This window comes from Myxine glutinosa, chromosome 1, assembly GCF_964187855.1.
Source record: "Myxine glutinosa chromosome 1, kmMyxGlut1.1, whole genome shotgun sequence".
Taxonomy (NCBI): Eukaryota; Metazoa; Chordata; class Myxini; order Myxiniformes; family Myxinidae; genus Myxine; species Myxine glutinosa.
Window position 1 is genome coordinate 334249102 of NC_136261.1, and position 23519 is coordinate 334272620.

The 23519-nt window shown below is 44.4% G+C and overlaps 2 protein-coding genes across 4 annotated transcripts in view; one reads left to right on the forward strand and one right to left on the reverse strand.

The window, feature by feature from the left end:
• The window catches only part of LOC137412267 (USP6 N-terminal-like protein), a 1021586-nt gene that overhangs the window by 110557 nt on the left and 887510 nt on the right, over positions 1-23519 (forward strand). The gene's annotated exons all lie outside the window — the stretch shown is intronic.
• The window catches only part of LOC137412283 (switch-associated protein 70-like), an 83392-nt gene that overhangs the window by 6575 nt on the left and 53298 nt on the right, over positions 1-23519 (reverse strand). The window contains exons 9-11 of one of the 2 annotated variants that reach the window (XM_078769790.1): positions 18415-18581; positions 13948-14119; positions 9514-9622 (exon numbers count right to left, since the gene is read on the reverse strand). In XM_078769790.1, the coding sequence (XP_078625916.1) occupies positions 9514-9622; positions 13948-14119; positions 18415-18581 (448 nt within the window). The remainder of the gene's footprint in view (positions 1-9513; positions 9623-13947; positions 14120-18414; positions 18582-23519) is intronic. The other variant, XM_078769791.1, reaches the window with a different exon arrangement.

Sequence of the window (23519 nt, forward strand, 5' to 3'; positions counted from 1 at the left end):
AATACCACGACAGGGGCTGAAATGAGGATTCTCAGATCTTAAGCCAGCCATCTTGTCCGTTTAGCCAACACCAAGTTTACAGCCACACAGATGATTATCTGATGCTGTTTACTAACACTGCAGGATTCCATCATTCGATTTCTTTAAAAATAAAAATATCTACAATGGGAATTTCGACGTATACTAAGTTTCAGGTTTTCAAAATCTTTCACGGGCCAATTCCACGGTTATTACAATAGTTACGCTTTTCAGAAATTCGGGCCCTTGCTTGTTTTTTGTTTTTTTTGGCATTTTAGAGAAAACCGTTAACATTCAAAAAAATCAAAACAGACTGCCAGAAAACCGTTTTCTCAATTTTTTTCTTCCTTGTGCCAAATTTGTTACAAACAAATTTACAGCTACTGGTATTAAAAACAGGTTCCCTGTATGTAACGATTCGCCGGATATTTTATCCGTATTTAAGTACGTGGGCGTTATAGAAAATTTTAATGCATTCTGCGTTGTGTTATGTGATAGACACAGGTCCACATTGGATGGGAATAGGAGTTTTTTGGGGGGAGGGGGAATAACCAAATCTGGGTGGGCTGAGACTGAGAAATGGGCGAGGGGGGTCCCCTGGAGGCTTCCTGGTTGGATGTTTTTTGAGAGTTCATCTTGGCACCTGTCAGGTCAAAGCCATCTCTTTTCCTCGCATATGAAGATTCATTTATTGAGCTATTCTTCAAGCAGTTCTTCAATTTTCTAAAGGTTGAAAATGTTCTTTCAGACGTGATAGTTGTGAATGGTGTGGACAGGTACAACCTTTCACAGGTTGTGTGTCTTGCTGTGATGAGACGTGTTTTCTTTTCTTTTTTTTCTTTTTTTTGTATACAAGATCGAGGATCGTGTAAGAGCTAACATAAATGACAAAAAAAAACAAAAAACAAATGGACACATAAGAGGAAATAAAGGGAGCGGGAGACAAGATGGGGAGAGAGGGGGAAGCACACAAGTCAACATTTGAGAACAGGGACATCAGGAGATCTGTGGGAGGTAGAGGGCTTGGGGGGAGCAGGCGTGGGAAGGGGGGTGAGGGGTGGGAGAGGTAAAAAAAAACATGGACACAGCTAGGCCTTCCAGGAAAGAAGTCGATATTTCAGAAAAGTGGATCTGGGGTGAATTAACAGATTTTTTTTTTTTTTTTTTTTTTTTTGTATACAAGATCGAGGCTCGTGAAAGAACGAACATTAATCACACAGAAAGACAAACCGACACATAAAACATATAACATCGGGAGCGGTAGACAAGATAGGGGGAGAGGGGGAAGGACACAAACACAACATTTGAGAGCAGGGACCGAGAGACATGGAGACATCGAGAGATCTGAGAGAGGGCGAGGGCTTTGGGGGGGGGGGGGGGGGGGCATGGGAAGGGGGCGGTGGGAGAGGTATAAAACATATGGACACTGCCAGGACTTCCAGGAAAGAAGTTGGAATTTCAAACAAGGTGGATCTGGGGTGAATTAGCGGGGGTAGAAAAGATCAAGGTTTTGGATGGGAGAAGATAAGAGATGGTGGTGAACAGCTGTTTTAAAGACCTGGAGGGAGGAGTGGGATTGAAGGGAGTGAGGGAGTTTGTTCCAGAGGCGGGAGAAAAGAGGAATGAAAGAGTGAAGGTGAGCAGAGAGCCGAGATTTCGGCAGTTTAACCATCAGAGGGTTGCTGGCAGATCTTGTGCGACCTGTAGGAATATTTGGGGGATAGAGCACAGAGACAGCTGGGGGTGCAAGGCCGGAGAGGAGTCGGTAGAAGACAGAAAGACCACCTACCTGCCTGCGGTGAGTGAGTGAAAGGCCCTCAGAGATAGCTTCATCGCGGGAGATTCCAATAATTCTGAAAGCTTTGGTTTCAACAGCATGAAGCCGAGCTAGGTGTGAGGCAGGAGCACCGGCCCATAGGGGAGAACAGTATTCCATTGAGCTGCGGATGAAAGCCTTGTATGTGGTGAGGAGCTCAGGTGTGCCGAGGAAGGACTTCGCACGACGGAGGATGCCCAGTCGGCGACTGGCTTTGGAGGCCAGCTTGGAAATGTGGTTTTCCCAAGAAAGATCATGGCAGATAGTGAGACCCAAAAGCTTGAGCGACAGAACTTCTTGGAGAGGATTGTTGAGAAAGTAGATGGGAGGGTTGTCCAGTCGATCTTTTCGGAGAGACATAATAAGAGTGTGAGATTTGTCAGGATTGAAAGACATGTTCCACTTGTTTGACCAGTCTGTGATTTTGTCCAAGTCTTCAGAGAGTGAGGAGGCTGCAGACTGCCGATCTGAGGGAAGAGGAATGGAGCGGCAGAGAGTGGAGTCATCAGCAAAGAGATAGAGAGGATTTTCAAGAGAGTCAGAGAGATCATTGATGAAGACCAGAAAAAGCACGGGGCCCAGAACACTGCCTTGGGGAACTCCAGCCTGAACAGGAAGAGGAGATGAGAGAAACCCATTCAGGGCCACACGTTGACGACGACTAGAGAGGAAGTCCGCCAGCCATGCGTGGAGATTTCCATGGATACCAAAGGAGGAGAGTTTGGTGAGCAGAGCGGGGTGCCAGACCGTGTCGAAGGCACGTGATATGTCGAGGGAGACAGCTCTAATTTCCTGTTTGGCATTGCGGACCTCCATCCATTGTTGAGACAGCAGAAGCAGCATGTCCAGAGTAGAGTGACCTGGTCTGAAACCAAATTGATGATCAGAGATCAAGCCATTGGAGAAGAGGAAAGATTTCATATCCGAAGCAATGATGGATTCCATGACTTTGCTGATAATTGGGAGAAGGCTGATTGGTCTGTAGTTGCTAGGATCTGTTTTTGCACCTTTTTTGTGCAAAGCGGTGATGTTGGCTGATTTCCAAGCAGATGGCAGTTGACCTTGAGCAAAAGAGAGGGTGAAGAGAACAGAGAGAGGGTGAGATAGAGCAGCAGAGCAGGATTTTAGGACCCGTGGGCTGATGCCGTTGGGTCCAGTTGCAGAATCAGAGTCGAGGGTTGACAGAAACTTTTCCACCTTGTCAGGAGGAAAGGACACGGAGTCCAGGAGCAGCAGGGTACGACTGGGTATGGTGGGTACAGCGAGGGATGGGTTTGGGAAACACAAGATTTAGAGGCAAACACAGAGTTGAGGCATTCAGCTTTTTCACGTGCAGAGTCAGCTGTGTAGCCCTTTGAGGTAAGGGAGGGGATGGAGGGGGAACAAACTCCAGAAACGGATTTGACCAGACGCCACCAGGATTTGGAAGAGGGAGACAGATAAGAGAGTTCGGTCTTGAGAACGGAGAGATATTGTTTCCTGGCTCTCCTGAGGGTGGACACACACTTGTTTCGGGCTTTGTGAAAGGAAATGAGATTTCCTTCCGTTGGATTTGCTTTCCAGGAGACGAAGGCAAGTTGTTTCTGGGCAACAGCCTCACCACAAGATTCCGTGTACCATGGACGGGAGGAAAGGTATGACAACTGAAGACGAGATGGGATAAATCTGTGCATGAGAGTGAGCAATTTACTTTGGAAGAATTCCCAGGATGAGTTAATGTCAGAGGTGGTAGAGATGGGAGACCAGTCCAGATGATTGATGGCTGCTTGAAGACCGTGCCAGTTGGCCTGAGTGAAATGCCAGACTCGTTGACGCTGAGCAGGCTCGGTGAGGATGGTCAGAGAGATGTCCACTTTAACAAGGACATGATCAGATGATCCGATTGGAGCAGAAGAAGAGCAGCAGACATTTTCAGGGAAGTTAGTCATAACCAAGTCCAGAAGAGAAGATGTTCCGTTGACTGAGATCCGGGTCGGGAAATTGACAGATTGTGTCAGTCCCAGTGAGTCGCAGAAGTCCTTTGCTGAGGAGCCATGGCTGGTGAGAGAGGTACCCACACCCAGCCAACTGGCATGATGACAGTTGAAATCACCACATATGAGGAAGAGAGAGTTGGGATGAGTAGATAGAAGCTGGTCCATATTATCAGACAGCGAGATGTAGATGGAGTCATCACTGTTTGGTGGACGGTACAACACACATATGAACAAGAGGTGGGAGCGAAGGGGAAGCCGTAGCCAGAGGTATTCCTGGGGGTGAGGTAGAGAGAGTGCAGCGCAGGGCGAGTGAGGAAGAGAGTTTTTGATAAAGATAGCAACCCCGCCTCCAGGACGAGGCTCAGGTCTATCATACCGGAGGAGGGAGTAGCCCGGGAGAGATACTAAGGAATCAGAGACATCATAAAGGAGGAAAGTTTCTGTTAAGCAGATCACGTCTGGTTTGACAGAAGCAACCTGTATGGAGAGATCAGTTAAGTTTGAACGAAGGCCCCGGATGTTTGAGGTCCATACCGTTAATGAAGAGGAAGGGGGAGCATCAGATACAGAACAGGGGGGAGGAGGGGTAGGGTAAGATGTGGAAGAGGTGGAAGAGGTAGGGGTAGAAAAGATCAAGGTTTTGGATGGGGGAAGATAAGAGATGGTCGTGAACAGCTGTTTTAAAGACCTGGAGGGACGAGTGGGATTGAAGAGAGTGAGGGAGTTTGCTCCAGTGGAGGGAGAAAAGAGGAATGAAAGAGTGAAGGTGAGCAGAGAGTCTTGATTTTGGCAGTTTCACCATAAGACGGTTGCAGGCAGATCTTGTGCGACCTGTAGGAGTACTTGGGGGGCAGAGCACAGAGAAAGCTGAGGGAGCAAGGCCACAGAGGAGTCGGTCGAAGACAGAAAGACCACCAACCTGCCTGTGGTAAGTGAGTGAAAGGCCCTCAGAATCGGCTTCATCGCGGGAGATTCCAATGATGCTGAATGCTTTGTCAACAGCGTGAAGCCGAGCTTGGTGTGAGGCAGGAGCACCGGCCCAGAGGGGGGAACAGTATTCCATTGAGCTGCAGATGAAAGCCTTGTATGTGGTGAGGAGCTCAGGTGTGCCAAGGAAGGACTTTGCACGACGGAGAATGCCCAGTCGGTGACTGGCTTTGGAGGCTAGCTTGGAAATGTGGTTTTCCCAGGAAAGATCATGGCAGATTGTGAGACCCAAGAGATTGAGTGACAGAACTTCTTGGAGAGGATTGTTGAGAAAGTAGAGGGGAGGGTTGTCCAGATGGTCTTTTCGAAGAGACATCGTGAGAGTGTGAGATTTGTCAGGATTGAAAGACATGTTCCACTTGTTTGACCAGTCTGTGATTTTATCCAGGTCTGCAGAGAGTGAGGAGGCTGCGGACTGCCGATCTGAGGGATGGGGTATAGAGCGGCAGAGAGTGGAGTCATCAGCAAAGAGAAAGAGAGGATTTTCCAGAGAGTCGGAGAGATCATTGATGAAGACCAGAAAAAGCACAGAGCCCTGAACACTGCCTTGGGGAACTCCAGCCAGAACAGGGGAGGAGATGAGAGAAATCCATGTGATGGACAGTTCTTGGATCACATTGTTGGATGCTGATTTGGCAAGCTTTGTGGATTTGAGCAACGATTCCTAAAAGACTGCAGCAAGGTTGCAATTCTTTAACGATAGAGCTTTGCTCATGCACACTGCCAAATATACATTCTTGGAAAAAATTCCAGGGGCATAGAAAAGCCCCCTTTATAGGATATGTGCCATGTGGCAAACTATAGAAAAAAGGGACATTCTTGGGCGAAATGCCAGGGGCATAGAAAAGGCCCCTTTATAGGGTATGTGCCATTCGGCAAAGTATTGAAAAGAAGGGACATTCCATTCCATAGCTTATATAAAATGCCAAACAATAGAAAAGAAGAGACATTCAAAAACTCTCGTGTGCATGCTGGACTTCCCTTGTGTTCTTAGGAGGAACCAAGGAATGCTCTAGAATTTAATTTTAAAGCAAAAACGATAACACTATGGTGGAATTTGTTTTGAAAGCCACCATATAGCACTACCGTGGAATTTGTTTTGAAAGCCACCATATAGCACGATGATGGAATTTGTTTTGAAAGCCGAGACCTATTGGCCGATGTATATTGCAAGTTTCAGCTAGTTTCAATGTATAACCTTTGAGATATGAGCGCCAACACATTTTGGGCGGACAGACGGACACCAACGTGAATTTGAGGGTTTTCTAAATAAAACTCAAAAATGCGGAAACAGACGTTGCTTAAATTTGGAACATATTCCCTCGATGTACAAAGCATTTACTTCTGAAATTTGGAGCCAATTTCGTCCAGTAGAAGCCAAGAAACGCATTTTCAGTCCCCATGTAAAAGCTGCACACAGAGAAACGATCCCTTATCTAAAGGGAGGGGTGCTTTGCGCATCCCTTTGATTATGGTCAATTGAAAACTCAGTTGGAGGATGATTTTCGTTTCAAAATTGTGTACTTTGCAATCAATCTATACTATAAGAGAGATGTCTATCTGTTTGTGTGTCTGTCGCCATTTCTCTCGGAGATGGCTAAATGTATCTTCATCAAACTTTCAGATGTTTGTCAGTGAGTCCTGGGGAGTGTTTTAGGCAAAACATTTGTTTAGAAAACTCTGAAAAACAAAGTTGGATTTTTGGGGATTTTCTTTTTAATTGCTTTGTAGTGTCGGAGCCGTTGTAGCTTTGTGAAAGGTAATATTAAATGACCCCAACCCCTTTCCTTAGTAGGTGTAGGGAGGAGTTTTACACCCCCATGAAAAATATATAAAAACATAATTTGATTTCTTTAAAATGCCAATAGTATTAGAACAGCGCCGGGTAACCCTGCTAGTACTTGATACTGTTGAAAAGCCAAAACTGTACACACTATACAAAATAAACACACACATGGAAAATTAGTGGACATGGAGAGTGAAGTAAGAAAGAGTTTAGTTACTATGTTTTATCTTTGAACATTCTAATCCAATATCTTGTAGTGTTGATGTGTCAAGTAACTGCATAAACCTCTCAGCACTGGTTAGTATGGAGAACCTTGATTAGACACTAAAACAACAGAAACTGGAGCGACAATTTTGAGCAAAGAGTGGTCTTCAAGAAGGATAAAGAAAAACACATTTGCCAAGCATTAATATATCACCAGAGTAGAAGAGCAGGAGGAGGTGACAGATGCGGAGAACCTCAGTTTTATTTTTAGATTTGGAATGAATGGCAGATCCATCAATCCACGTCTGGTCAACGTCTGGTGGTGATCGGGTCTCCTTAGCTGAACAACTTGCTATGACGTGTCGCAGACTATAAATTTCCAAGCTGGCCCCGCGGTTGTTACCTTGGACCTTTTCATAGTCCTTTGTTGGATGTCACCAGACCTTAAGTTTGTACAGGCGGTTAATCGACAGGCACCGTGGAGGAAAGGTCTCCTCTGTGAGCTGGGGCTTACATCTCATCTCATCTTGCTTTCCGTAAGGCAGTGAGGATACTTGGTATATCTCAGTAGAAAATACAAGGAAAAGGATGTCCTTTTACTACTCCCTAGTTGGTAGCATTGCAGTCCTGTAGCATCTTAAGTCTTATCGTCCCCTCTGCGTATCCAGGCCTTCATTCATTCCATGTTGTATGCAGCCATGAATTAAAATTTTCCATCTCATTTTCCTATTTACCTTTCTTACTTTGTTCCCCTTTTCCCCCACATAATCTTCTGTGAGTCCATCCAATATTTGTCTTCCTGCAAATGTTCCTCTTACAAGGTAAAGTTTTGAATTACCCGATAGAGTTGCATAACCTCATACACTCACCCATTCGCCTACTAATGATTAATCAACGGCATATCACCTTTGTGTTACTGTTACGTGCTCCTCCCCGACCCCCTGGTCACGGTGTACCTCCGAGCCCCGAGAGGAGTCACGGCAGAAAAATGTGTTATTCTGTATGTCAAAGATCAATGGTGAAGCCACACCAATTGTTACAAACAAACAAGTATTGTATCTTAATACAATATTGTATCTTAATACAAAACTTACATTACTTACAGATGTAAGAGACGATCTCTCCCGGGTTGGTGGTCTTTCCATCTTCTACCGACTCCTCTCTGGCCTTGCCCCCCCAGCTCTCTCTGGGCTCTGTCCCGCAAATATTCCTACAGGTCGCACAAGATCTGCCTGCAACCCTCTTATGGTCAAACTGCCAAAATCAAGACTCTCTGCTCACCTTCACTCCTTCATTCCTCTTTTCTCCCGCCTCTGGAACAAACTCCCTCACTCTCTTCAATCCCACTCCACCCTCCAGGTCTTTAAAACAGCTGTTCACCACCATCTCTTATCTTCCCCCATCCAAAACCTTGATCTTTTCTACCCCCGCTAATTTCACCCCAATTCCACTTTTTTGAAATACCAACTTCTGTCCTGGAAGTCATTGGTGTCCTTGTGTTTTATACTTCTCCCTCCACCCCCCCCCCTTCCCATGCCTCCTCCCCCCAAGTCCTCTCCCTTCCACACATCTCCCTGCTCTCAAATGTTGTGTTTGTGTGCTTCACCTTCTCTCCCCATCTTGTTTTCCGCTCCCGCTTTTTGTGTGTTTTGTTTGTCTGGTTGATTTGTGATTTGTTTGTGAAGTAAATGTTAGCTCTTTCACAAGCCTCGATTCAGTATACAAAAAAAACAAACCAAAAAAAACTTAATACAATCAATCACACAAGAATAACAGTACAAAAATAATAGTAGTCAAAAGTACGATCAATATGTGTCCTATGATGGTACCATCAGTTTCGTAACATATAACTCACTGTGCTCCAAGTGAGTGAACCAAGAACATGCCCAATGTCTCTTATTCCCGGCTTCAAGCCAAAGTTGGTTCGCTCCAGCGATCGTCAGATCAATGTCTAATCGAGACCAGAATCCCGTTGGGTTGGCAGTTACAGTCCTGCTGCCAAAGCTGTGCAAAGGCGCCCTCCAGGCGACTGGGAAATCCAAAGGCGCCCTCCAGGCGACTGGGAAATCACACCCTCGGGTATGGACGTTCCGCGGCTCACAGTCGGCGACCCTCCGATTTACCTTCAAAATCCGCATTGCACACACACACACCAGATACGTCTGAATGCGGTGAGAACGTCTGACGTGAAGCAAAGAAACCTTGCCCGACGCACAAAGCGCGCGAGTCAAAATGGCCGATGGCCTGTTCTCGAGACGTAACGGCCCTTCGATGATTCTCTTCGGAATCAATCGCAAAACCTGACACGCAGGTTGATCTGTCACAGCGATAACAACTCTGTCGCAGGAATCCCTTTCCTGGGGAACCCAAAGTTCACTCGTGACTCTTGCTCGCCAACGTTCGCTCCGGACCGCAAAGCAACTATGCTTCTTGTCCGACTCCACTCGCTCCGCCTTGTTTTTCTCTTCGTCGTCGTCGCCATCCGGTTTCCGGTTTCTTTTAACTCTAACTTTTTCACCTTTTGAAAACAGTTCATAAACAATAAACATTTTGAAAACAATAATAGTACATGGAACCAGAAATGTTTACAGTGGATGAAAACCACCACAACGGAAGTGACGAATCTGTAACAGTTACCTTCATATTGGCAAGTTTAACTAATGTTGAAGATGTAATATTCATCAACACAAATAACATGAATCAAGAGATGAGACAGAGTCCATTACCAGGCTGAATGGGACGTAATAAGCCAATCTGCCGCTCTTTCTCCGAAACTCGTTGTTTCCAGCTGTGTGTGTTTCCCTGGGCTCTCTCCAGATGTTCCCTCGCACGCTGCTTCAACACGCAGAGCATGGGCAGTTAGATATTTACTTGGGCTTCTAATGACAATTTATTTGAAGAAAGTGCAACAAAACTCAACAAGCATGAGGTGCATTCAAATTTCATGTTAAATTATATTGGTGGTAGAATCAGTTGGCCTCCATCACTCTTGATCACGTTTATTTTCAGTGCTGACACCTTAAAGTGGAGTCAAAGAACCAATGAACTAGAGTCCGATTTCAGCAATGAATCTGTGAGTACAGTCTGGACAAATGTGATTGGTGGATGAGCCTGCATGTAGTCTTTATTCGTTTTCTCGCTTTTTGCTGTGCACGGTTTGTTTGAGCTTTTTTCATTTGTTGCACCCCACATTTTAGGCACCTTGATGTATTGTTTTATGCTAAGCTTTTATATATTTTGTTGCAGATTCCCAGTTACTAATATCGATATTTCAGGACTTTGATGTTAATTTTAGGCAGTGATTGAAGTGTTTTATTTGTCTTCTCTTGGAACGCTTCTCCTTATTGAGCACAGAGTGTGGCCCATGTGTTAATTAAACAAATAACAGCCCAGCATGCTTAGGGTCATGTATAGAAATGCTGGACAGGCCTGGTTGCCGATAATTATGGCGAGCATGGCTGCAAGAGGAGATCCACCAATGCCCCCACCCAGAGAGCACGTGTGGTTGCCCAATGGTTTGATGAGAATGACACTGATGGTATCCATATGTCATGGCCTTCTCAGTCACCATATCTGAACCCAATCAAACATTTATGGGATATTCTGGAATGATGCCTGAGACAGAATTTTCCACCTCCATAAAACAGGTGTGAGTTGATTGACTTTCTCGTGTAAGAATGCTGTCACATCCTTCCTGTAGAATTCCAGGCAGGACTTTCAGGCAGGACCTTTTCTGAAACGTCGTTTGTGCGTTGGTTGAGAATTATTCTTGATAATATTTTGCCAGCAATTGCGAATCGCGAGATCCCTCTATAATCTATTATACAGGGTGGGTGGAAAGTCGCTCCCTATTTTAAAGTACTTATAAATTATGTATAAAATGCGAGTGTATTACTATATATTATTGTGCTGTGTTCTTTAACATTGTACAATTAACTTTAACGTTGTACAACTTTAACGTCTCTCTCGGACGAAGACTGCGACATTCGCATGGAGTTCGGGGAAATCATGCTGGCTTGGCATGAAGACTGGCCCCCTCTCTTCCGCAACATCCTCTGGAGCGACGAGGCGGTGTTCCACGTCGGAGGCTTTGTCAACCGTCACAACTGCCACTACTGGGCAGGAGAGGATCCTGTGGTTTGCGCTGAAAAAATGCAGAATCGGCCAAAGGTAACGGTGTGGTGTGGTATGACCTCGGATAAGGTTGTGGGCCCGTTCCTTCTGCGCAACACCATGAATGCTGAGCGGTACCTGGCTATGTTGCGAGACGAGGTCTGGCCGGTTGTCAGCACATGGGAGAATATCGACGATCTGATATTTATGCAAGATGGCACCCCTCCGCATTTTGCTCATGTCGTTCGTGACTGGCTGGATGTCAACTTCCCAGGGTGTTGGATGGGTCGTCGTGGTCCAAATGAATGGCCAGCCAGGAGCCCCGACTTAACACCGTGCGACTTCTTTCTTTGGGGGTGGGCAAAGGAAGAAGTGTACCGCACCAAACCGAGGACATTGGAAGAACTGGAGGACCGTATTCGGGAAGTCATGTCTTCCATCCCGCCGGAGTTCCTACTGAAGTCAGTGGACGCCATTCCTGGGCGGCTCCAGAAGCTGGTGGCAAGAGTTGGAGCCCACATTGAATTCTAGAGAAAACTTAACCTTTGTGCCTACCTTTTCAAATTACTTCTGTTCAAATAAATTGATAATGTTCGACTTTTTTTACCAATCTAAAATAGGGATCGACTTTCCGCCCACCCTGTACATAAGAGAGATGTCTGTGTGAGTGTGTGTGTCTGTCTGTGTGTCGCCATTTTTCCCAGAGATGGCTGAACGGATCTTCGTCAAACTTTCAGAGGTTCATCAGTGAGTGCCTGGGAGTGTTTTAGGCAAAATAAAATAAAATAAAAAATTCGTTTTTTTGGAATTAAAAAATAAATTGCTCTCTTGTGCCTAAGCCTTTTAAAATTAATGACATTTATATACAAGTACACATTCGCATAAATAAATACAAAACAATCACCAGAAATTTGAATACAAATAAATCAAACAATTCCGGAAGTGTACAAAGTTGGTAGTATGGTTTCTTCTTCTTCCTGATCGGCATCACACTTACCTCAGAAACGTGATGAATGTCACATTCACCCACCAGCATATATATGAACCCCCTTCATCTCCTGCTTCCCCCACCTCCCACCCCCTCCGCCATTACCCCACCTCACCCCTCCACCCTCTCCCCCTCCCCTTCCCTCCCACTCCCCTTGCCTAACCCCCCCTCCCCACCCTTTTCCCCCCTGCCCCTCTACCCCTCTGTTCCCCCCTCCCCTCCCTTTCCCCCCTCCCCCTCCTTTCCCCCCCTCACTCCCTTCCCTTCCCCCCCTTCACTCCCTTCCCTTCCCCCCCCTCACTCCCTTCCCTTCCCCCCCCTCACTCCCTTCCCTTCCCCCCCCCCCTCACTCCCTGCCCCCTCCCTTCCCCTCCCCCCCCACCCCCTCCCCCGCCCGGCAACGCCGGGTACTTCTGCTAGTTGTCGATAACAGAGTGATCATCTTTCTTCTTGTATATATGGACAATATAAATCTTGTTATGGTATCATGACGCCATGTTAATTGAACACAATTCTGGTAATTCTAAAGAGAGTTCTGCACCACCATACTTGTAGATTTCAGCTGGAATAGAGTCAAATCCAGGTCCTTTCCCGTTTGATAGTCACGCACGAGCGCGCACACTAGCACTGCTTTATGGACTCACAATTGGGAATTGGGACACATTCAGTCGAGAGGAAATTTGAGAACTGGGTAAGAAAAAGGAGGAGGAGAGGTGTGTTGGAGATGATAATTTCAAATAAATGTGATCTTTCTTTAAAGTCAGGTAAAATATTTGTTTTGCGAAATGAGAATCTAAATTTGGTGCGACATGGACAAATCAGCTTCTTCCTAAGTCTTGAAGGCAATGTTTAGTCTTACTCAAAACTATAACAACCAATTATTTTGAGCAAATTCTCAAAATAAAGATGATTTTTTTGCTTGGGATCCTCGGATCCTGAGTTCGAATCCCGGTCGATCATTGAATTAACATCAGGGGGGTTGACTGAGCTTGTCATCCTTCCGAGGTGGGCAAATGTAGCACCAGCTTGCGGGGATGAATGATCCCGGTGTGTACCCCGATTGAGAATAGGTACACCGTATCCCTGCGTGTCATAAGAGGCGACTAAGGGTTGGCGTCAGGAAGGGCATCCGGCTATAAAAAAAACATTGCATCAAACAGGGAACCATGATTGTCATGGGGCCGCAAGGCTAACCCCCGCTCTAGCAGGGAAAATGGCCTTAAAAAGGAACAAGAAGACGTCATGCGGAGCACGATACTTGCAAAATCCACCCCCTACCCCGAAGAAAAATAATTCCATTGATACAGCAAATTGTCCATTTCGTCAAGATTAAAATTGACAATCTTGATCACAGCTCGGGTCAATAGGAAGAAAAGTGACGATTTTTCAGATTAAAAATTATGATTTTGGAAGATTGACCTTTAGTTGATCTTTGACCTTTATACCTCAAAAATAGTTAGTTTCCCTTTTTAGTGACTCAATGTGCAAATGCTGTTCAATTTTCAAGTCAATCGGATGAAAATTGAGGATTTTAAAAACTTGGCCTATGTTGACCTTTTGGCCTATGTCGACCTCAAAAATAGTTGGTGGTTGAATTCAGTGACCATATATGTAAATCCTCTTAGAATTTCAAGTCAATCAAATGAAAATTGGTGATTTTAGAAATTCGGCCTATGTTGACCTTTTGGCCTATGTTTACCTAAAATATAATTTGTGGTTGAATTCAGTGACCACATATGCAAGTCCTCTTCAAATTTCAAGTCAATCGGATGAAAATTGAGGATTTTAGAAATTTAGCAAAGTTGATGACCTTTGGCCTATGTTGAACTTTTGACCTTTTGACCCCACAAACAATAGGTTTCTTGCTTTTGACCAACTCTACCATTTGGTGAAGTTTCGTGAAGATCGGTTGAATATTGTGACCTGTAGGCCGGTGACAAACAGACAGACAGACAGACAGACAGAACCACAAACGCAACCGAGCAATATACTTGAAAAATCTTCGATTTTGCAAGTAATTAAAAAAAAGAAGAAAATTTATTGAAGCAGTTCCCATCACCTGGTAGTTCTCTTTGACGTGAAGCTTCTCCTGTTGTAACTCTTGCAACCGGTCACTCACAATGCACATGCGCTGTAGTCGTCCGTCATTTCTTGGGCTGCTGTGACTCAGCACTCGCACATCCCTTTGCTGCTCCAACTCCTTTTTCCGTGACGTCTCTTCGGCCATAATTCTGCAAGAAATCAGAAGTTTATGAAAAGATAAGAAGTAGACCATACAGGACATTAGCCTATATAATAAATACAATAGGAAAAATAAAAGGATTAACTGGAACATGTGATCCTATGTAATGTCATCGATCCAAAAGGATCCGTCGATGGTGCTGTCTCATTGTCTCAAGTTGTATTCGTTCCATTATTGGACCTGGACTTTTAGAATTTACATACAATTGTGTTTGATTTTGCACAAGACTCGGTACTTTTGGGAACGATTTCATTCACAAAAGCCACAAAATAGTTTTATGAATGATAAGAATGCACACCTTGATATAAATATTTTCAAGTGTTTGTACGTTGTTCTTTCACGGCCAAACCTTGGCACCTGGAGGCCCCAATTTTAGGAGTATGTACTTCAGAATCTGGGCAAAGTTTTAGTCTGCAACACGGTGGCCTTGACATCCCTTTTGAGGTCACTAAAGACCGCCATAAAGTGTATCTTGGGATGTTGCGTCAGGGAGAGCACAGATGGAACCCCGCAGCCATGTGATGTGATGCATACGAGAGATGATGATTTTAGGTGGGAAGTCCAATTCTCACTCTTCCGTGCACAATGACATCTGATGTTAAAAATTCCCAAAGTGAGTACAGTATTTGAAGAGTCATTCCAACACTAACTTCAGTGTGTGTACGAAGTGGTGACACTTGAGGGCTTAATGCCTGAAATTTGTGCATATTTTTCCAATAACTTTTGATTACACTGGGTAATTTTAGCAGCTTTGGAATTTGTTAGATTGTACAATGAATCTAAATCATTTCACATCAATGCCTTGAGAGAAAATGCTTTCCCACCGGTTCAGAGCTTGGCATGCACACCGACAATGCTCCAGCATTACATGACAAATGTAAGTAGTGTCTGGCAGTTTGATTGGGCTGATTTGTTTCACCTAGAGCGGTAACCACATAACTACCCGAAAGCTATGTGGCTACCGCATTATCAGGATTGATTACGTAAAGGTCTGACATGTAGCTTAAACGTCTTAAAGATTGATTACATCAAGGTCTAACCCAATGACCAGACTACTGTGCATGTGTGAGCAGTCATTCCCCATTGCGAGTTGCTGTTGTAAGGAGTGCTAACAAACCAGCTACTCATCTTGCTGAGCCTTGTCTGCTGTCTGTGTGCATATCCTCTGATAAGGGTACAATGAAATATACTTATTCTTCGTTTGTATCAGGACAAGGCTGTGGGGTAGCATCATTAGCTGAGGGCATGGCTGTGCCGCTAATTCATTGCCCTCTGTAGGTTGGGGCAGGAATTTGTAATTTGTTCATGGTGTCGGTGATAGCTCGCCAACTCTTCGTGAAGGACACCGTGGGATCTTTAATGTCCACCAATGAATGCTGGCAGAGACCACATGACAGTTTAATCGAGATAACTTATCAACAGCTTACAACACTGCCTCGCCATGGCATACAAAAACCAGACCACTTACTCTCAAAGGAACACAATCAAGAATTTTTTGGAAGAGATATGTTTTAGAGGATGATATTCCTGACCCATTAGCACAAAAAAAAATTTTTTTAGGAGAATAAAAAGCTGGATAATCGTGTATTAAACTTGGACTGTTTTACTTCCATTATACAAATGAGCTACTTCCATCAATTTGTGTGATGTGAAAGTTTCACAACTCATTGACAAACATGTACATCTGCGTTTCATAGTTAGTTAGTTGCACAAGTTATTCCAGCATTAAAGACGCCGATGTGCCAAGCTTGTAACTGTTCAAATCGTCGAGAAATTTGCCCACATAACTCAGAAGTCATATTTTTACATCCCTGACCCACTAAAAGATCGTCAACGTGTGCTTTGTGGTTCAAAAACCAAGGAACAACCAAATTCAACATCAAAACGTATGTCCATTCAAACCATCGTGTTATTTACGAAGACCACTTCGAGCCGTCAGCATTCATATTTGATCAACAGGTTCACTACCTGGGAAACTAGCCTCGGAAATTGCCGATACACGATGCCGTACCAACACTTACCGGGCGAGAGTTACGTGTTGATTTGAAGCCATGCCCACATGAGCTAAGCTCGGAGTTAAGAGGCTGTAAAGCAGCCGAACCTGAAGTCTAAGCCATAGCGGCATGTTCACAGGCCGCTCCTGCAGGATCTGTTGCCTGTCGCCGTGCTGTGGGCCAGTTTGTGCAGAACAACAATATTATGGAAGACTGTGCTGTGAAGGATCTCTGGGTAACTCCTGTAAGCTCGATCGGCTATCTTATGAGAATGCAAACTGCCCTTGGGGCATATGACAAAAAAGCCCCAATGAGCTACCAACCAATAATAGACCTGAGGGCACTTCAATAAACTGATGAAATATTCGCATGTGCTGGTCGAGTTATCATGATCTACAGGCTCAATACAGACACAGTGAACCATTATAGCAATTTCTGGCAAACAGGATGACTAAATGGTCTGTCAGCGAAGTGACAGGTAGGCTCTGCTGGTATTCTAGTAATATCCTTGGGTAAAATGCCAGGGGCATTGAAAAGGCCCCTTTACATAAGGGTATGTGCCATGTGACAAAGTATAGAAAATAAGGGACATTCCATAGCTTGTAAAAAATGCCAAACAATACAAAATAAGGGGCATTCAAAAAATCTCGTGTGCATGCTGGAATACCCTTGTGTTCTGAGGAGGAACCAAGTAATGCTCTATAGAACTTAATATAAAGGGGTGCCAATTTGATTCATAGAGCTGCATGAAGAAGTAAATGTATTTTATTTGCCAGATGTAGGGCGCCCCTCTTTATGAACTTTTCTAGAGCATTACTTGAATGCTTTCTGGAGCATTTCTAGAGGATTAGAACCCACAATCCCCAGCTTGTGAGACTGATGCTTTATCCATTAGGCCATTGGGCCAGCACATTAGATTTGTGTGATAATATTTGGAAAGAGGTATAAAGTGTGTATATATATATATATTTATATATAATTTAATCTTAAAGCAAAAAACTATAGCACTTAGGTCGAATTTGTTTCAAAAGCCATTAACAAACAGGACTTGATTTCAAATGTTGATTGTAGACAGACCTATTGGCCAATGTATATTCCAAGTTTCAGCTAGTTTCAATGTATAGTTCTTGAGATATGAGTGCAACACATTTTGGGCGGATGGACAGACGGACGGACAGACACCAACGTGATCTCGAGGGTTTTCTAAATAAAACTCAAGAATGCAAAAATGGACGGAAATTTGGAACATATTACCTCAACGTACAAAGGATTTACTTCTGAAATTTGCAGCCGATTTCGTCCAGTGGAAGCCGAGAAACGTATTTTCAGTCCCCATGTAAAAGCTGCATACAGAGAAACAATCCCTTATATAAAGGGAGGGACGCTTGGCACCTCCCTTTGATAGATAACTACTTGAGGACCAGCTCTGAGCTTGGCTCACATGTGTCTGATTTCAAATCAATACGCAACTCTCGCCCGGCAAGTATCGGTACGGCATCGTGTTTCAGCAATTTCCAAGGCTTGTTTCCCAGATAGTGAGTCTGTTATTCAAATACAGCTCGAAGTGGTCTTCACAAACAACACGATATTTTGAAGTAACCTAAGTTTTAATGTTGAATTTGGTTGTTATTTGTAAGTTTAAATTAAGTTTTTATTTGTGAAGTTAAACTTAAGTTTTTCAACCACAAAGCACATAATCGCTGATGATGTTTTAGTGGGCTAGGGATGCAAAAAAACGGCTTCTGAGTTCTGTGGGCAAGTTTCTCGACGATTCAAACAGTTATAAGCTTGGTACATCGGCACCTTGACAGCTCGAATAACTTGAGATGAAAAGCAGATGTACACGTCCGTCAATAAGTTGAGCAACTTTCCCGTCAAGCAAATCGACGGAAGTAGCCCATGTGCATAACGGAAGTGAAAATAGTCTGATTTTAAAACACGATGATCCAGCGTATTATTCTCCCAATTATTTATATTTTTGTGCTTATGGGTTAGGGATATCATCCTCTAAAACATATCTCTTTAAAAATTTTCATGATTGTGTCCCTTTAACGTGAATTCCTTATTACAGGCAAAATTAAATACTCTATGTGAGAACATGCTCCATGCTAAAGTCTTACACTTCCATAACTGTCCTGTCCTCCAAACACTTAACAATACTTAACAATACTCAACATTGTTTTACACCAATGAAAGCAGTAGAATCACATACAGCTAAAAAAACAATCATCCACTGCTAAGGTTCTGTCCCACTCAACTCTTATTCCCAACCGCTCGCCTTGTTCCTCACTTGTTTTGTTGTAGATGTGCAAGTTCCTCCTCTTTTATCGCCTGCTGTTCAGCTGCTCGTGCGGAGCGCAGCTCTTCATATAGGTTCTCCACCTCTTGGATCCGTTGCTGGTAGAAGACAGTTTCTTCGGCTTGTTGAGCCATTCTTGCCTCGATTCCTGCACGTGCCTCCAGGTCCAAATGCACATTGACATTATTGATATTAATATTCTGAATTCCAATACAATGGTCTGCAACATTAAACAAAGAGGTTTTTGCTTTGGCTAGAAGAAAGGAGGAACAATTAAGTCGAAAACAAACTGTGAATGTTTTAGCTCATCCAAAGACATGGTATAAAAGACAACCCGAGAAAAGAGCACTGCCATTTTATTTTATAGTATATATATTGTTGTGGATATGAGAATTGTGTTTTTTTATTGTGTAGTAAATGGTAAAATATCACCCTCCTTCCTCCAGTTGTGTATAAAGGTCAAAAGGGCGTCCCTTAGTTAGGTCATATACAATCACGTTAGCCAATCATAGATTTCCTCCTTGTTGGTAGTTTATTTCCTTATTCTATGTAGGTTAAGGCTGTGTCTTCCATTAATTAATACTCCATTGCACCGAATTCAAATAGATAGATCCCCTTTCATTCCCATTCCCAAAGCCTTTATTGCCAACTGCATTTGCCACCATTACGGCGTGGTCAGCTCGGGGAAGAAGGGCGTGCCCGCCCATCGTCATCAAGGGTGGAGCCAGAAAGCCCGTGCCCACCAATCGGGACTGCAGTAAGCGACCCGGTAGGCATGCCCAGAGAGCTCGCGGGGAGAGGTCGAGGCGCGTTATAAAAACGTGTGCACATGCGTCAGGACAGTGGTTGGTGGCTGAAAGTACAGTTGTTGCTGAAGGAGGAACGGTTGATGAAGAAAGAGAGTGGCGTTGGAGGAGGACGAGTTGAGTGTGGCGTTAAGTGGCACTAAAGTGGAGCTGAAGAGCCCGGAGTCCAGCACGAAGCGCCCATCCGCTCGCGGTGAACAATACGCGCCGCTGCACACCAAGGCTTTCCCGCCAAGAACGCGAGTCGACTCCTGGAGCGGGACCTCGACGCCTGCAGTGGCCTGGGCCTTCCCATTCCTCCTTCCAGCCAATCCACTCTGCAATTCTCTGTGTGAGTCTGTCTTTGTTTGTTCTGTCCCTGGGTTAATTAAGTGTAATAGATAAGCTAGAATTGTCACTGTGTCCTTCTGGTCCGTCCCTCTTTCTGCATTATTTTATTATTCTTCCTCCTCCTTGGTTGCTTTCAATTGTGTAAATAGTAAATAAATCATATTTGTATTTCTTACCCTTTGCCTTTCTTTCCTCTACATCCGTCGTTGTTGTCTTTTCCCTCATTGGACACCTGTGGCACGATTTTGGCCAATGTTTCAGGATCGGGTTCCTCTTGGTAACAGTTCGTGCTGCGGTTGCTAAACACCGCTCGGCAATCAAGTAACATCTGTCCGCGGTACGAACGGGGCTGTGCACCGGCCTTTCCGGAGGTCACGGTACAGCTTCAGGGACCACGTCGGTCAGTCACAAACGAGGGGACTAATCCCCCCTCCAAGGGGAACCATAGGCCGACGTTGGGTTCCGTAACAATATATTTTTTTTTTCTTTTTTTTTTACTGATAGGTCAACAATAAAGTATGTGTTTCTGGTATTGCAGTCATCAATAATTATCAATGGAATTACATGCAATTAAACCTGCCATCTTGTTTATCAAGTTGACTGCCCAGTTTGCTTTCACTTGCTTGTGAACGTTAAAGGTTCCATTGTACAGGGTTTCAAAAGTGTGGAATCACAGGGATATTTATTTTATAATTTTATTGAAATACTAGCGAAAGTATCTATCCACAGTGACGGGAAAAGTGAGAATAACCACAGAAGATGACAGTCAGACAGTTGTCAAGGGAAATTGCTCCCCCAGCTCTCTCTGTGCTCTGTCCCCCAAATATTCCAACAGGTCGCACAAGATCTGCCTGCAACCCTCTTATGGTTAAACTGCCAAAATCAAGACTCTCTGCTCACCTTCACTCCTTCATTCCTCTTTTCTCCCGTCTCTGGAACAAACTCCTTCACTCTATTCAATCCCACTCCTCCCTCCAGGTCTTTAAAACAGCTGTTCTCCACCATCTCTTATCTTCCCCCATCCAAAACCTTGATCTTTTCTACCCCCGCTAATTCACCCCAGATCCACTTTTTTGAAATTCCAACTTCTTTCCTGGAAGTCCTTGCAGTGTCCCTATGTTTTATACCTCTCCCACCTCCCCCCAAGCTTTCTCCCTTCCACAAATCTCTCGATGTCCCTGCTCTCAAATGTTGTGTTTGTGTCCTTCCCTTCTCTCCCCATCTTGTCTACCGCTCCCATTATTTTGTGTTTTATGTGTCGGTTTGACTTTTTGTGTGATTAATGCTAGCTTTCACGAGCCTCGATCTTGTATACAGAACCAAAAAAAAAAAAAAAAAAATTACATCTATCCTGTAGCGCTCAACTTCACCAAAGGTGGCGCTATTAGAACCAACTGCAACAGCAAGGAAGTGTGCCCCATCATTTTGCTGGGGGCTTCCAGGGGTTTCCCCCAGACTGAGAATTTATAGCGCACCGCTAAAGTTTAATGTATTGTTCAACATGATCTTTTCTACACCCGTTAAAGCAACCCTCACCCCTCCCAAAATTTTGCCTCTGTATCTTGTCCACCTTTCGTCTTCTCCTTTGCCCCTCATCATTACCTGCATCCCTTGTCTGTCTGTATCTGTCTACCTTCTCCCTTTGCCCTGCTCTAAGCATTTCCCCTTTCTCCTGCTGTTCCCTTTTTATGTTGTGCCCTATTCTGTTTTGTGTCATGGCTTTTCTTCGAGCCAAGATTTTTATGAAAAATCAACAGTTCCAGGTTTTATCAGAAATATCTAGAATATTACAGCATAAAAGTCATTAGTAATTTTAGAAATCGCAATATGAGTCACTAATCAAGGCCAGATTAAAGTCTGGGGGCCCTCTCTCCACCCTAATTAACACATGCACAGATATGAAATGTATAATTCTTATCCTAAACGCAATACAACAGAGATGGCTAATGAGTCAGGAAGGAACACGCACAGAGTGACTATAAACTACTTTATTAATTAATTTTTTTTTTATGGGATATTGCCCGCCAAAAAGCCAGAAGGCCACTCGAGGTGGGGGGCACACAAAGAAAACAAAAGTAGAACAACCAGCCCCTTGGATTGAAACAAAACAAATGTAAAAAGATGTCTTCACAGAACAAAAAGGGCTGGGAGGGGTTAAACTAGTCTGCTTCGAGACAACATTGCCTCTACGCCAACAGTGCCTCTACCTCTACCCCCATGTTGGGTGCCATCTACCCAACAGTTCCTCTACCTACATAATTATTAATCAATACATAATTAATTACCGGTAATTCATAATTTCTTACCTGTTTAATGTTAGATCACAGAAGTCTCCGCTGTGTCATGCTGATGGGATAATTCCTCGACAATGTCAACAAATGACAGAGATGTCATGAATGTCTTCTCAAATGCAAGTAAACGAATGGCATTCAGTCTTTTTAAGGCTAAACGGTTAACGTGCCTAGCTTAAGATCTTAGGGTCCGTTAAATTAACACTAGTTGGGTTGATTCAGCCTGTCATCCATCTGAGGTCGGCAAAACGAGTACCAGCTCACTGATAATGGGGGCACTTCATCAGTGGCACAGCCACACCCCAAGAAAGTGATACAGCCAATCAGCCACAGGCTGCATACGAATAAATAAATCCCGTGTAGGAGTGGCGACCCAAAAGCCTGGTGTTGGCTTAGCGGTTAGGGTGCCGGCTTGGGATCCTAGGATCCTGGGTTCGAATCCCGGTCGATCGCTGAATTAACACCAGGGGGGTTGACTCAGCCTGTCATCCTTCCGAGGTCGGCAAATTGAGTACCAGTTCACTGGTAATTCCCTGTGTGTCGCAAAAAAGGCGACTAACAGGGTTGGCGTCAGGAAGGGCATCTGGCCATAAAACATTGCTTCAAAAAGGGGACAACGGTGCCCGAAAAAGGCCAACCCCTGCGCTGCGGGGAAAAATGGCCTCTAAAGGTGGTCTCTCTCTCTCTCTAAGAGTGGCACCCCATCCAAGATTGTACTCCTGAGCCAATGAAACTCCCTCAGCAGCTCTTCTTAAGCACTTCATGGCATGAAACGATTGGTTGTTTTGTCTTTTCTAGCCCATTGTTGATTGCAGATGATTCTTCACCCGTTTTAGAACTGAAAAAGATCTTTTCGCTTAGCAGGGGCAACATCTCAGCAAAAATATGTTTTTTTATCCATAACATTGCGCCACTTCCCCTCCTTACTGAAGGTTGGGCCCTAAGCCCAGACCTGGCAGGCCGAAATGGTAATCTTGGCCGAGTCAACAATAAACATACTGAAGTGAGTACAGTATTATAATGATCTTTGACGAATAACTGAGATATTTATTTTGTTGAAGAAAAAAAAAATATATATATATATTGTTGCGGTTTTAGAACCCTCACTTGTAAATATGACATTAAAGGTTAAAGGTAGCACCCTTAGTTAGTCCACAAGCAACACGTAGGCCACCATAGGAACTCAGTTATTTCATTATTATGTGTTTTAGTGAAGGCTGTGTTTCCAATAGTTGAATCTGTGTTGCATCAATCAAATAAGGAGTAGGCCCTTTTGTTCATTTTGCGACCTCTCTCCCAATTCTGTTACGCGCCTTGGTTAGCGTTCGCTCAGGCGCCGCCATTGACCATGCGGTCGGCTCGAGGAAGAAGGGGCCAAAGAACAAGGTGTGGCCACGTCAACTCACCATCAGGGCATGGCCGGTAAGCCCCCACCAGCCAACCAGGGCTGATGTAATAGGACTGACGGACGTGGCCTTGAGGAGCGCGTAGTGATCTTGGCTCGCGTTATAAAAGCACGCGCGCAGAGCCCTTTGACTGACCTCTACTGGAGGACTGCACGGAGACGTCTGATCGTAAAGGACTTCTTTCGACGGGCTCCTTTTGAAAGAACTGCGCGGATACGTCTCTGGCGAGAGAAGATATATGGCGGCGCTCTTGAACAGGACTC